The sequence below is a fragment of the Gopherus evgoodei genome, chromosome 7 (genome assembly GCF_007399415.2).
Source record: "Gopherus evgoodei ecotype Sinaloan lineage chromosome 7, rGopEvg1_v1.p, whole genome shotgun sequence".
NCBI lineage: Eukaryota > Metazoa > Chordata > Testudines > Testudinidae > Gopherus > Gopherus evgoodei.
Window position 1 is genome coordinate 112,255,483 of NC_044328.1, and position 13,841 is coordinate 112,269,323.

General features: G+C 45.0%; 1 protein-coding gene across 1 annotated transcript in view; it reads left to right on the forward strand.

Annotated features, from left to right (window-relative positions):
- PLXND1 (plexin D1) overlaps window positions 1-13,841 on the forward strand; it is a 130,218-nt gene that overhangs the window by 21,972 nt on the left and 94,405 nt on the right. The window contains exon 2 of the mRNA XM_030569990.1: window positions 11,336-11,512. Within this exon, the coding sequence (XP_030425850.1) occupies window positions 11,336-11,512 (177 nt within the window). The remainder of the gene's footprint in view (window positions 1-11,335; window positions 11,513-13,841) is intronic.

Genomic DNA, 13,841 nt, shown 5'->3' on the forward strand with positions numbered 1-13,841 from the left:
TAGCTCTCCTGACTTGGGTCTGGAAACTCCCAGTTTAAATGACTATGGCACTCTTGCTTCTCAGTGGGGAGGTCTGCTCAGTCCAGGTTTTATTCGAAGTGTGTGTGTGGGGGGAACCCTGTTTGTTTTACATACAGAGGTGGCCAGCTGAGGACACTGGTGTTTTCTGCATTAAAAATGTCTAGAATTTCACTGAAAAAACTCACAGGCCCAGTGATGTTCCTGGCAAAGCTGGTCATTGTTCCAGAACCTTGATCCTGTTCTGTTCTCTTTTGCACTGCTCCAGTTGTGCAGAAATGGCCAAAACTCTGGCTTATGCAGCCAACAGGGGTTGATTCTCTTTCCATAATGGAATCCTGGGGGTTAAAGCCGGCACAGCTGGTTTTATGCTACCTACCCCCACAACATTCAGGATCATTACCAGCCAGCATGAGTTTTGGTTTAGCCCCCAGCTGCCTCTGGAACTGGTGGGGCAGAAAAAAGTATTCTAGTTTCACCTCTGCTCCCTTCTCAAGTCTTAGCCAAGCTGCGTGCCGGACACGCCCAAGCAGGTGGGCCATTCATTCTAGCACAAGCACAGCTGGCACAATAAGATAAATCCCATCAGTCTAAAAAAGATGTGGCAGTATTTGATGCTTTGGGTTTACGTGTTCAAAACTCCACATCATAAGCCATTGTGAAACAAAATGCTGGAGGCTACGGGCCCAATTCTGACTTCACCATCATCTGTATTAAACAGGAGTCACTCTGCTGAAGACAGTAGAGTTACACACTAGTGTAAAACCTGTGTATATGAGATTAGAATCAGGCTTAAAAAGTCCATTAAGATTCCTGAGATCAGAGTCAGACCTAAATCTATTGAGCTGTAAGTGCTGGAGACAAAACTGTTTAAAACAAACCAATTACGGATATGAAGCATGGAGTGACTACTCCCAAAATCTCTCTGGATCCAACTGTGGGTATTTTTTTTTATTTTTTTTTTAGGTTTTAAACCACCTGTCTTTCAATCTGCCAACTTTCCAGCAGTCGGCATTGCAGCAATTTAGCAAATGTGGCTTTAGACCATTCATTAATTGGATGTTATGGCATTTTTTTGGATTAATGTTTAACTAGAATTAACCCCTTGTTCTCCATCTGGAACAACTATGAGATGATAAAAATTGAGGGCAGTTCTCTTTATTGGGAAGAGTGAGTATTGGCGAGGGTCTTTTCCTTGGGGATTTATAGCAGTACTTAGCAGAATGGTTTTAACCAAGGTAGAAATCAGCAATTGAGATTTCATGCAGTTTCATTTACATTCCCTCCTGCTTCCCTAGAGCTACTGACCTATCCCCTACAGCTCTTTCAGTATTAAAACTTGCATCCTAGAAGCATTGTTTCATGTTTCTCTGAACAGTAACAGCATAGACTTGAGCAGAGATCAGTTGTTTCAAAAGGCATGAAATAAACACAAATGTTTATTAAAATGATCGTAACAGCTTCTCATAGGCAGTCGTATTTATTATTTGGACACTGAGTTGCAATTCTGGATCAGATCTCAGTTGGTGTAAATTGGCATAACTCCATTGACATCAATGGAATTATGCTGATTTAAACCAGCCAAGGATCTGGTTCACTGGTAGGCGTGCAAACACCCCCCCTCCCCCCACAAAAGACTATGATGATTGAGACTTGACCCATGGAGAGAAGTGATCCAGCTGGAATTGACAGTGGACAGTTATTTATTATTGATTGATTATTTGTATTATGGGAGTACCTAGGGACCCCAATCATAGTCCAGGACCAAACTGTGCTAGGTGCTGTATGAACATACACACAAAAACACAGAAAGACAGTCCCAGGCCCAAGGAGCTTAAAATTCAAGCATTTGTCTACACTTTCAGCTGGGGTGTAATTTCCAGCTCGAGGAGACGTACTCATGCGAGCTGTCATTGAACTAGCACGCTAAAAATAGAGCATAGCTGCAGTGGCAGGAAGGGCTAGCTGCCCTAAATACATACCTGTTCGAGATGCTAAGTGAGTTCTAAGGCAGCTAGCCCCTACTGCTGCTAGCGCTGCTGGGCTATTTTAATCATGCTAGCTTGATGAGAGGTAGTACAGTCTGTCTCCTGGAGCTGGGAATCACAGCCCCAGCTCAAAGTGTAGACATATTCTTAGTGTGAACTGGGCACAAGTTCCATTTAACGTCCTTTTAGAGGAAATTTGTTGTTCTTGTGAAAGAGTGGGGGTTGGTTATTTTCTGTTCACCGATTCTTGAAGAAATTCAGTTTTTTATCAGCGGTTTTCAGCCTGAGCGGAAATCAACGTCATAAATGCATCAAATGGTTGAGAGGACATGGTGACTTGTCTTCAGACCAAAACTGGTGGGATGTTACACCAGCTTTCTGATAATGCTTCCTTGTGCTGCAGCGCTATAATCAGAGTGGCTGGTTAGATTGCCATAGCCTACACATAAAACTTAGGTCGACCCTTCACTTAGGCTGTGAAAAATTCATCCCACTGAAAGATGTAGTTAAGATGACCTAACCTCCTGTGTAGTCACCGCTAGGTTGACGGAAGAATTTCCCATTGACCTAGCTACAGCCTCTTCAGGGGGTGGGTTTACGACAGCAACAGAAAACCTTCTTCCATCAAGGTCGCAAGTGTCTGCACTACAACACTCCAGCTGTGCCATCATAGCGATTGTAGTGTAGACGCACCCTGAGCAGTATAGTCCTCTTCTGAGGATTACATTTTCATCCAGACGTCCTAAAAGCCTGATTTCTGACAGCTCAGGTTGCAACACTCCAGAAGATAAACACTTGATTGTGTGTAAAAAATGCTAGCCTTACTGAGAGCCCTCCATAATGAATAGACTGGTCCTGGGAAGAACTCTGTGGCTGGGTCTGGGTTTGCTGTAAACAGAGGAGAGCTTGTGTTTTTTGTTTTTGTAATGTGGCTGACTCTGCCCGCAAGTATCTCTCATTTTGCCCATTTTGCTTTACTATCTACAACTCCTAGAAGAAGAGTATTTCCCTGGAGTGTATTTTTTAGCTTGAATTCATAGTCCTCTGTTCTCCCTAGACGAGTCTCAAATTATTTGGAATGTTCTGTCTGCATATCATAGCTCTTCCTGAGTTATACCTAAACGTTAATAAAAGCTAATGGTTTACATTAAGAAAGGCCAGAGATAAAGTGAGGGCCCTTTTATCACAGAATTAATGGCCTGAAAATGTCGGTTGTGTAGGGGCAACTGCCAAATATTGAGCCTCTGAAGATGATTGTAAGTCCCACAAATCAACAAGTTGGAGCGGATTATCTGATGTTAGCTGTGTCATTTTCCCAGGACTCCAGGCATGTTAGAAGCCAGCAGTTTAATCCACTCTGATAAGATGCATGAGGGAGTTAGACACTGTGTCCACTTACTGTTCCACTATAATGCTTTCAGAGGCAAAGGAAGAAGAAGCTTTGCTAAAGCAGAAGCATGCAGCCTGGTTTTGATTCATAAACCCCGGCATTTCAAGTTGCACAAGAACTATTTTTAAGGTCACAAACACAGGAAACAAAAATCAGTACATTTCATGGGTTTCCTGAGTGTTGCCTTACCAATCCTCTTCCTCCCTCTGTTTCCAGCAGACTTCCTTCCGAAGCTGACATCCTGCAATCTAGCTTCTCATTCAGAGCTCTTGGGGATGAAATAACTGTGATGGAAACTCTGGTAAATCATTTTTCAGTTCATGGCCGATTTTAAGGCTGAGATAAAGAAGAACTGAATTTATGACATATAATAGCTTGTAGTTTTAGATGAGTTAGGATTTTACATCTTTTATCTTTCTTTTTGAGATCATACTCAAGAGCCAATCTAACTAAACCTCCTCTTAGGCTTTATTTAGGACTTGAGTCAATTTGTACCATTTGTGAATAATAGTGAAAATACCTATTGTAAAAGCCCTGCTGGACAGAATGTATGTGTGTTATACCTCTGTCCTCAACTGGATCGAAACAGAGCTGCTTAGCTGGGCATGTATCATAGGTCCCATACTGTTAACTGATAGTGGAGATTTTCCTTTAGTTCAAGTAGCAGAGTGCTGTATTTTGGAGCTGAAGGATCCAAGTTCTATCCATACTACTCCTGTGAATGTCTGAGTGGCCCTGGTGTGTAGCAGAGACACTGATGAAATACAAATGGTCACAGATTTGTTATGATAGGTAAAAGATAAAATATTGAAGATATTGAAACAAATTCTGTGTTCAGGGCCCCTACCGTCTAGTCACTCTTATGTAACTGAGAGTAGAATTTGGCCCATGCTGTACCTAAAATCACTTTTATCCCTGTATTCATGACTTAAGTGTTTGCATGAGTGTGATTCAAGTTGCTAAAGTAATATTTCAATGCATGCTGAGACGGATGTAACTTGAACACTTCCAGTTTACCATAAAATAACAAAGCTAAAGTACATCTTGGTATTGCACTTTACAGACTGAAAAACAGAAAGGATGACCCCACCCTAGAATCCAAGTGAGGGGAACACTTCCTGTCCTTGATGGCTTCCCTTTGGAGGAGATGATGTAATCTGAAGAAAGGTGTTTTAGGGAGGAAGGATGTGTGCAAATCCAAATAAACTTCTGTCTATATTAGAATGGCCACATCCTGTTTACCATTAACCATTTGGCAACTATCTTAGCTCAGCAACTTACGATTTACAAAGATGTAGACACAGAAGAGAAAGGACCTTCCACTCTGCTCTGCAATGTGCAAGAGAAAAGACTGAAATCCTTCTAACTGGGAGTGGGTGATCTTTGCAAGAATAGAGATACCTATGATATTAGTGGACTGTTTCTCTGAAGAGGTGTGTGTCTGATTCCTTTTGGGACTTTGGTCAAATCACTTAATTGCTCGGTGCCTCAGTTTCCCCATCTGTAAAATGAGAGGATTACCACACTTCTGTGTAATAAGCTCTGGGTAGTTAATATTTGTAAAGAGCTTTGAGGATGAAAAATCTAAGGATAATTACTATCACTATGACAAATACATGTATCTGATGAGATATATTTTGGTAAAAGTTTGGCTGAACATAGAAAGGACTATTAAATAGGAAAAATGAATGGCTTGTCATATTCTCTGCATATTAAAAGGGAATTGTGTTGTCTAGTTTCAGGGAGAAATATAAACACTTTTTAGGAGATTGGGCTGAGATTATTTTTAACAGAACGTAATGGTGTAAAAATGCAAAATACATTCAGCAAAATCATTCATATTTGCAGCACTTCATCCCTTCGGCTTGGTTGCTCGCAAACTGCACCATAACTCTGAGTATATGTTGCCCCCTTTTTGGCACATGCTCCAGCAGAAAAGTTTTTCAGATCAGGCTTTGTTACTTCCTGTCTGATGTGACCAACAAAGCTAGTGAACCCATGGTGTCTGCCAGTGGGGGAGGGAGAACCAAGTATCATGTTGGTTTTCTTGGACAAAATTTAGTCTGTAGCTTGTGGCCATAAACTTGTGTTTGAACAGCAATGTGGAGATGAATGCTAGAAGATGTTTGCAAGCCTTTTACTCTGGACAGCAAATTAAGATTTCCCTGGATTATTCAAGAAGGGAATATGCTCCTGTGAGTGACATGTGCATGGACAAGACTGCAGGTCTTTGCCATAGAATTGCTAAAAGTATCTCTAAGCAAGAGTCTGCTCTGCAATCATGAGGTGCAACTGCAGAAGCTGGAGCTGACATACCTGAGCTAGCTGTAATCTAGCTATCTGGGGTCTTGAAGCAGTGAAGCAACAGCGGGCTGTACAGACTTGACTCGAACCGTGGATAATTACTCACAGGCTAGCCCACACGGGAGCTAATACTGCTGCAGATTCACTGCTCTGGTACCTGAACCAACAAGATTATGTCTACACAAGCTGCAGTCACAGTGTAGACATACCCTACGATTATGGCAGCGATGACACCAACTGTACAGGTGACACGTCTGCTCAGGATTCCTGACCTGGCACTTGGAATGATCAAAGAACAGACTGCTCCTGAGTCCCTAGAGAATCCATTCCAGCCTAGTGGGTGCTGTGCTACCTATGCCCTACTGCACAGCTATACATGGGAAGCACTAGATCTGTGACTGTAGATTCCAGTTGTGTAGCAGTGGGTGTAGGAGCTGTAGAGGTTACTGCAGGGCTGAGGCAGCTGCCACAGAGGGCACTTTTGCCTCTCCCTTCCCTGGAGAGAGTATTCCTTCCCTCCCTAGCTCCACATAGGTTGTAAATCCTCCAGGATTGTCCTGGAGTCTCCAGGACTTAAAGATTAATCTTTAATTAAAGGTTATGTCATGTGATGAAACCTCCAGGAATACATCCAACCAAAGTTGGCAACCCTAGCTCCACAGAGACCCCAGCCCACACAGCCTAGTTACTCAGCATGATAGGCTCAGGATTTGGCTGCTAGCATCTAGAGATGGGCCCAGAAGCAAAGCAAGATTGGGAATTTGAATTCCTCCAAAGTTGGAGGGTAACCAGACCCAGGGATCTGGTTTGGGCCCATTTCTGTTAATAAAGCCAAAGGAACTAATCTACAGTAAAGATACACTCTTCAGGCAGGAATGTTCCTAAGCAGGCTGATTGTCAACTTTTGCTATGTGGCACAAGCAGCTCCTTACACTGGCACTAAGGATTTCGTAATAAAATAATGGTAATAACCTGTCAAAGCAGCAAAGTGTAATGCACTTGTAAAGTTGCTTTTTTCTTTCACCCAGCATATTGCGGCTATTGAGGTTCATGTGTGTATAGAGTTCCATTCAGATTTGAGACCCCGATAGATAGCACTGAATGAGCTGCAGATTGTTAGGCCCAAAGCAGTATGCTAATAAGAGAGAGGTATCTTCAGACCCCTGCATTTGGTCTGTTTAAATCAGCACCACCTGATATTATTCTGGAGTTGTTTGCATTTAGGCCTCAGTTCAGTAAGGTAGTTAAACACATGTCCAGCTTTAAATATGTAAGTAACCCTATTGAAGTCAATGGGACTTTTCCCAAGCTTAAAGTTAGCCACGTGCTTAAGTACCTTGCAGAATTGGGACCTTGATTTCGTCTTCTTTTAGGCTACTGTAGTAGCTGGAGGTCACCCCCATACACCCTTCCTGCTGTTGTTATGGTTGGACATATATATAGCCACATAACAGTGAGCGGCAGAGGTGGGATTTCAGTGGCTTCTTGCGTCAAGATGAGCAATGGAAATGACACCACAGATGACATTATAATGTCTGTAGAAACATACCATTCATTCAAAAGGCTTTAGGTGCAGCCAGGGCATTGCATAAAAGCCTCTGTGGGGGAGTCTCCAGGTAAATTTTTAACAGCGTTGCTGTTGTGACATTTGAATGCTGTCAAATCCATCCATCTTGTCAGGGAAGAAATAGTAAGGAGAATCACTCAGGAGTCAGAGAGAAAAAGGCCATACATCTTGGACATGTGTTGGAGGAATCAGGCAATCTGTGCAAGCCCTGCCAGGCCTCCAAATACTGGTACTGTGTGGCAGAGAAAGAGCCTCTGAGGGCAACGTTAGTGAAGCTGGGGGAATTTGGCTGTGTTGGCTTGCTCTACAGATGGGTCCAGGTGGCCAAATTCCAATTAGGCAAAAACAAAACCATTTTTTGGAGCCAATTGTTCTCTGCCTTTGCTCATCTTATTGTTATTTGAGTGTAAAGCACTAACAAATCAGAATGGAAGCATTCCACACCCACTTTGCACAGCTGTAATCAGTGACACAAGGTGCAAAACAAGGAAAAATCAGGCCCAGTTTTAGTTTCCAATTAATCTGAACCACCAAATTTTTGTCTTTGTGGAAAAGGGTGTTTTGGTCCATCTCTGGTTTGCACAGATCTGTTCTTAACCTATTGCAGATTCAGCCCCTTGGCCTTTACTCCGCTCGAGTGTTGCTTTTAGTGTAAGGTTCAACCAGACTTGAAAGGTCAAAGTGAAACTCCATTGAAAATGCCACCCTTGTCAGTGAAACCACAGTTCAGCGTGGTTTCTGCATGGAGCTATAATGAGGGGATTCCCAGACTCCGAACTCGAGGGAGTTGGCCTGATGCTAGACTTGGGTGTTGGGCCCTTGCTTGCCAAAAGTTTTGTAATCCTGGCAGCTAAGGTTTTGTAGCAAAAGCTGTAACATGGGCAAGTCTCTCCTGGTTTAGGGATGTCCAGCTCAAAGCTTTAGACAAGGGTGGGGAAGTGTGGGTCATGTAAGTGACCAGACAGCAAGTGTGAAAAATCGGGACAGGGAGTGGGGGGTAATAGGAGCCTATATAAGAAAAAGACCCAAAAATCGGGACTGTCCCTATAAAATTGGGACATCTGGTCACCCTAGGGTTGTGTTTCACAAGGTGTCATGAAGAGGTGGAATTCCCCCCTGCCTTAGGCTAGCTATGGTGGGCAGTGCACTCACGTCACTGACTCACCGCTCTCCAATTATCAAACCCTGTGTATGGTGCTGGCCACCCCACCCCAGCATTGTTTTGGGCATCAGGAAGGACTACATTGTGGCTGCTCATGTCCACGTGCACAATGGCAGAGGGAGAGTGCAGGGGAGTCGTTTTCCAATCCTTTGCAAACCCATGAAATGTTGCCAACTCTTGTGTTATTTCTGGTTTTACTGAAAGCCCCAGCTCCTGGAGTCATGCTATGTTAGGTGAATCATAGCTACTTTTTTTTTTTAATTGAAAGTTTCTACCCATTGTGGTTGTGGAGAAAAAGTTAAAAACATTAATCCACAAAGGCTTTTGAACCAGGAGGTAAATATAATGACCCAAATTTATTATTTCTAAGTCAGTCTCATGATTTTTTTAGAGATTGACTTATAGTTTTGGAATGCTTAGGTCTGGCAATATTCCGCTTGCAAGGGGTAGCTAGTTCTTGGACTACCTGAGCACTGGGGATGGCAGGCAAGGCAGCGTGAGGCAATCCATGCCCCAGATGGGACATGGCTGAGGGGCAAGAAGCATGGCTAGTGGCCTGGCCATCCCTTTCTGCAACTGTACACACCTGTACTGTCAGCGCAGGAGGCAGGGGCATGCTTTGTGCCCTTTGAGAGGATGTAGCAGCTCCTGTGTGTTCTCCCCAGGGTCCCTGGAGCAGATCCACCTGCCTCACCACGTAGGTGCTGACTCCATGGGTGCACTGGGGCTGGAGCACCCATGGGGAAAAATTAGTGGGTGCTCTGCACCCACCAGCAGCCAAGCTCTCCTCTCCCACCCCGCCCCACCTCCTCTGCCTACCTCCCAGTGTTTCCCACCCAGCTGCCACCAAACAGCTGTTTGGCACTGTTAGCACACTCTGGGATGCGGGGAGGAGCGGGAACATGGCACGCTCAGGGGAAGAGATGGGGAAGAGACAGGGGTGGGGATTTGGGGAAGGAATTGAAATATTGGCAGGGAGGGGGCAGAGCTGGGGTGGGGACTTTGGGGAAGGAGTTGGAATGGGGGCGGGGAAGAGGTGGGACAGGGGCAGGGCCTCATGGAAGGGGTGGAGCGGGACCAGGGGCAGAGCGGGGATCGAGCACCCATGTGAAAGAGGGGAAGTCGGCGCCTGTGCAGTCTCTCCCTCTGCCACTAACCAGGCCATGCGCTCTGTCCCCAAACCTCATTCTAGCCATAAAGTCATATTGCCTGGAGCCATTCAGAGGGATAGAGAGCAGTGACAAGGAACCCAGTCTCTGACCTGGATTGTCTCAGATCCCTCTGTGACCCAGCCTGTCCTCCAGTTCATTATGTGCTCCTTCAGCACTGCTTCAATGCCAGCCACCCCCTCCTCCCCACTCAGTATCCCTGAGCCAAGAAGTTCCAAAGCTGATTCCTCTCCTTGCAGGGCTTTTTGCCATGTTGTGGTTAGGCAGCCACCCCAGCCAGGCAGCATGTGGGGGTTGATGAGAAGTAGCTGAGTTGTGTAAGACTCTTAAACTACGTGGATGGATTTCCCACACACACAGTTTAAAGCAGCAAGTCTCTCTGGCCTGTGGGACAGCAAAACAAAGAGGATCTCTAAAGATCATAGAGGATAACAAGCTTTGCAGACAAAGTACAAGGGAAGTTAATTTTTTGTAAAAGTATTTTTCAATCTAACTATTGTTAGCTGCCTGTTCTCTCTGGACTCAGACGAAGGAGGATGCTAGAAAATTCCTTGCCCAGGGCTCTAATATCCCCTTGGGCTGCCATAGGGCTACCAGGAACCCTTAAGATTTAAAATCTTCACTCCCTCTGCTCTGATCTAATTTTGTGATTCCAGTATCCTGCGGCCTGTCTGTGCCACTGTAGCCTTGGGCCCAATCCAGCTTCTGACACCCATACTGACAATGATCAGCACCTTACTCCAAAGATAGTCAATGGGCCATTCATGGAGTGATGTACTGCTAAACATGATTAGGGGTATCAGAATCCAGCCTATTAAAATCGGTGTAAACTTTGCCCTTGACTTCAGTAGGAGCAGGATTGGGCCCTGAGTTTACAGCCCTCAATCTCAGCAAAGTTTGCTCATCTGAAAATGCTATTCAGGGTCACTCTGTTTAAAAACAATCATGGCTACCCTTTCATTGTAAAGAAAAAGAGAGAGAATTGCAATTGCTTGCCAGCTGTCTTCAGGTCTGAATGATTCAATACATTCCACAATGGCAAACCCCAGGGTTCAACAATGCCTAACCTGGAGTTACAAATGAGTATAGATGCTCAAGCCCTAAATTAACAAACCTTGGGTCTGGTAACTTGAGTTCTGCTAACCCTGGGCTTACATTGTAGTATAAACATACCCTCAGGAACAAATCCTGTGAGCTGCGGGAGGGATGTGAGAGGTCTCAAAGGCCATGGAACTAATATCCCAATCATGCAAAGGCTGGACAGGGAACTCTGCTCTCTTGAGTACCTTGGGGCTCTCTCCACATTATTGCCACAGGGGATTGCATAGTAGGTTCAGGAATAAGGCTCTGGCAAGTGGATGTAGGGAATGCAGAGGCCTTAGGCACTTGTGGAGACCTGAAGCTGTAGTAATGATCTCCAAGCGACTCTGTTGGTGCCCTGCAGTGTGGGCAGAAGGATTCTCTTCCCTCAGCTCCTATGATGCCCTATAGCGCAAAGCTCTCTTTCTTGAGCCTGTGCAGTGGTCAGGATTTGGCCCACAGCAAGCAGATCTAATGAGTAAGAAGGTGCCACTATTACAGCCATTTTCTCAATTGTAACTACTCACTAATATTTCCTATTTACTATCTAATGGTAAGGCATAGAACCGTCAATGGGTTGTTTTGTTCAAAGGGTATATTCTCAGTGACAAGTATTTTATTTTGTTGCCATACTTTGACATTAATGTTTCTTTTCAGCTTCAGCCAGAGCAATTAGACTGTGGAGCAGCCCATCTCCAGCACCCTTTGGCCATCCTGCAACCCATAAAGGCAACACCAATGTTCAAATACCAGGGCCTCACTTCAGTGGCTGTTTCCAGTGTCAATAATTACACCGTTGTGTTTCTGGGCACAGCGAATGGAAGACTCCTAAAGGTAAAATTAGCATGTTACTAGAGAGATAAGAATGAAGCACTGAAGGGAGTTGATGGCTCAGGGATGGGTGGTGGGGTTCGGAGCCTTTCACCTCTCGCACCATTGGTTTGTATAGTACCCAGGATGGCAGTAACTGAAAGCTTTTTCTGTACCACCTCACAGTGTGTAGTTCTGCAGGCCTCCCAAAATAAGCGGGGATGGGTTGGCTCATTTCTTGGATGGGTGACTACTAGGTTGCTCCTAGATGCAACAGGAAGTGATTTCAATGATTCACCCCACATAATAATATGGGGCAGTGTGCTACTGGAAGTGTCTTCTTTCAGATGAGGCATAAAACAGAGTTTCTGACCCCTTGTGGTCATTAAATATCTCATGACATTTTTCATAAGAATAGGGTTGTTACTACTTGTGTCCTGGTTAAATGCCAACTTGAACTTGCACGCTGCCTACCTAAACTCCCCTGGCAATTTCAGCTGGATACATTTGCTTCCCATCCTACAAATGTTATGTCACATCATTGTGCGCGGTTAACTAGCTGATATATTCCACCCCAGAGCTGGCTGCAGGGAAATTGGGAGATTCAGGTAATGTGGGCAAATGGTGATACCGGGGTGAAAGGCACTAGAAAAGTGCTGTTAGTGTTGATCATCTCAGAACTGTTTGGTAGCCTGTGTGAAACAAGTTGTCAGCCCCAGTCAGGGGCGGCTTCAGGCACCAGCATGCCAAGCGCGTGCTTGGGGTGGCAAGCCATGGGGGGCACTCTGCCGGTCGCAGCGAGGGTGGCAGGCAGGCTGCCTTCCGTGGCATCGGAGGGTCCGCTGGTCCCGTGGCTTCAGCGGACCTCCCACAGGCTACCGCCGAATTCGTGGGACCGGGGACCTCCCGCAGGCAAGTCACGGAGGGCAGCCTGTCTGCCGTGCTTGGGGCGGCAAAATGCCTAGAGCCGCCCCTGGTCCCAGTCCGGTTTGCAGTAGAGAGATGTCCCTCTTGCTCAAACCAGCGTCACATGGCACCTTTGTTGGCAGCCTCAGCAGCGAGAGAGGACTACTGGACCCTGAGAAGTGGCCCTTCCCATGCAGGGCTGAGGCACGTTAACATAGCAATGTGAAGGAAGTGTGCACTGGTGCTGCCCACGCTGTAACTGCAGTGAGAATAAAGAGTTCAGTCATTCGGACTTTCAGTACAACCCACTTATCCATTACTGTATTCACAGTAATAGAAAAAAAATCATTTCACAAGCTCTCTCTGAGCACAGGCCTTCATTCTGCAATAAAGAAGTAGCTGGATGTTACTTTAATCTATACAATGATATACGTTGCCTGGTAATTGGCATCTGTTAATCAGTACATATTTAAGGCTACAATGTGATTGTGTTGTATTTACCGTAATATACTGTAGAAACAAAAGACTGCAGCTGAAATGCTATTTTACAGCATTTTTTATTAGCAGTGTCCTAATAAATTCTTCCCTTGATTTGATGGTTTTTAAAAGCTCCTTATAGACTGAAGAATCACTGAGTGATCATTCCCCAGTGCTAAACTCTGAAGCAGGTGTGAATCCATGCATATAATATTGTGTCTCTGTTGAAACAATGCACTAAAGGCAATGTGGGGCAATGCACTAGCCTCCATCAAGAGCCAAGGTGCAGGGCCAAGGTTTCAATATCCTCAATGCTTAGTGTTTGCCAAGGGAAGGTTTACGTTCCAGCCAATCACAGCAGTTCACTGAAGTCCCTGCCTCAGTAAGCCCATAGAGTAGAAAAAGACCATCTAGGAGAGACATGGCTGGAATCTGCTTTATCTCAGCCCGGAGCTAATAGTACATCATTTGGAATATTGGATCAAAATACTTGGAGAAGAGAAAATGAATCCAATTTCTCTCATTGCTTCCAAGTGCTCCTGGCAGAAAAGTGGGAAAGAGCTCAGAGAAGCTCTCTGGTTTCATTTTTGCCTAGAGGGGGAGGTAATCCAACAGGGTGGTAGGTAATTGACGTCATAGCCAGGTGCACAGGGCAAGGGTGAAAACACATCCCACATGCAGCTCCCGTTCACACAGTATTAACAGTTCTGCTTCCATTATCGTTTCAGAGAAAGCAGCCTTATCTGTTGAATGTCCATTAGAGAGAGGCTCCTGACTACCCGGGATAATTTGCTCAGATAGCTATAATTTAATTCTGCAACACAGCTGCGTAACCAGAAGCCTTTTTACCTTCAGGGCTCTTTGTTACTTGGCATGGCATACAGAATACTTTGTGCGGGTTATAATTCAGATCTTTGCTGTCCAAGAAAAGACGGCAGGAGGGCAGAAGTAGTGTTGGACCAGCTCCCCC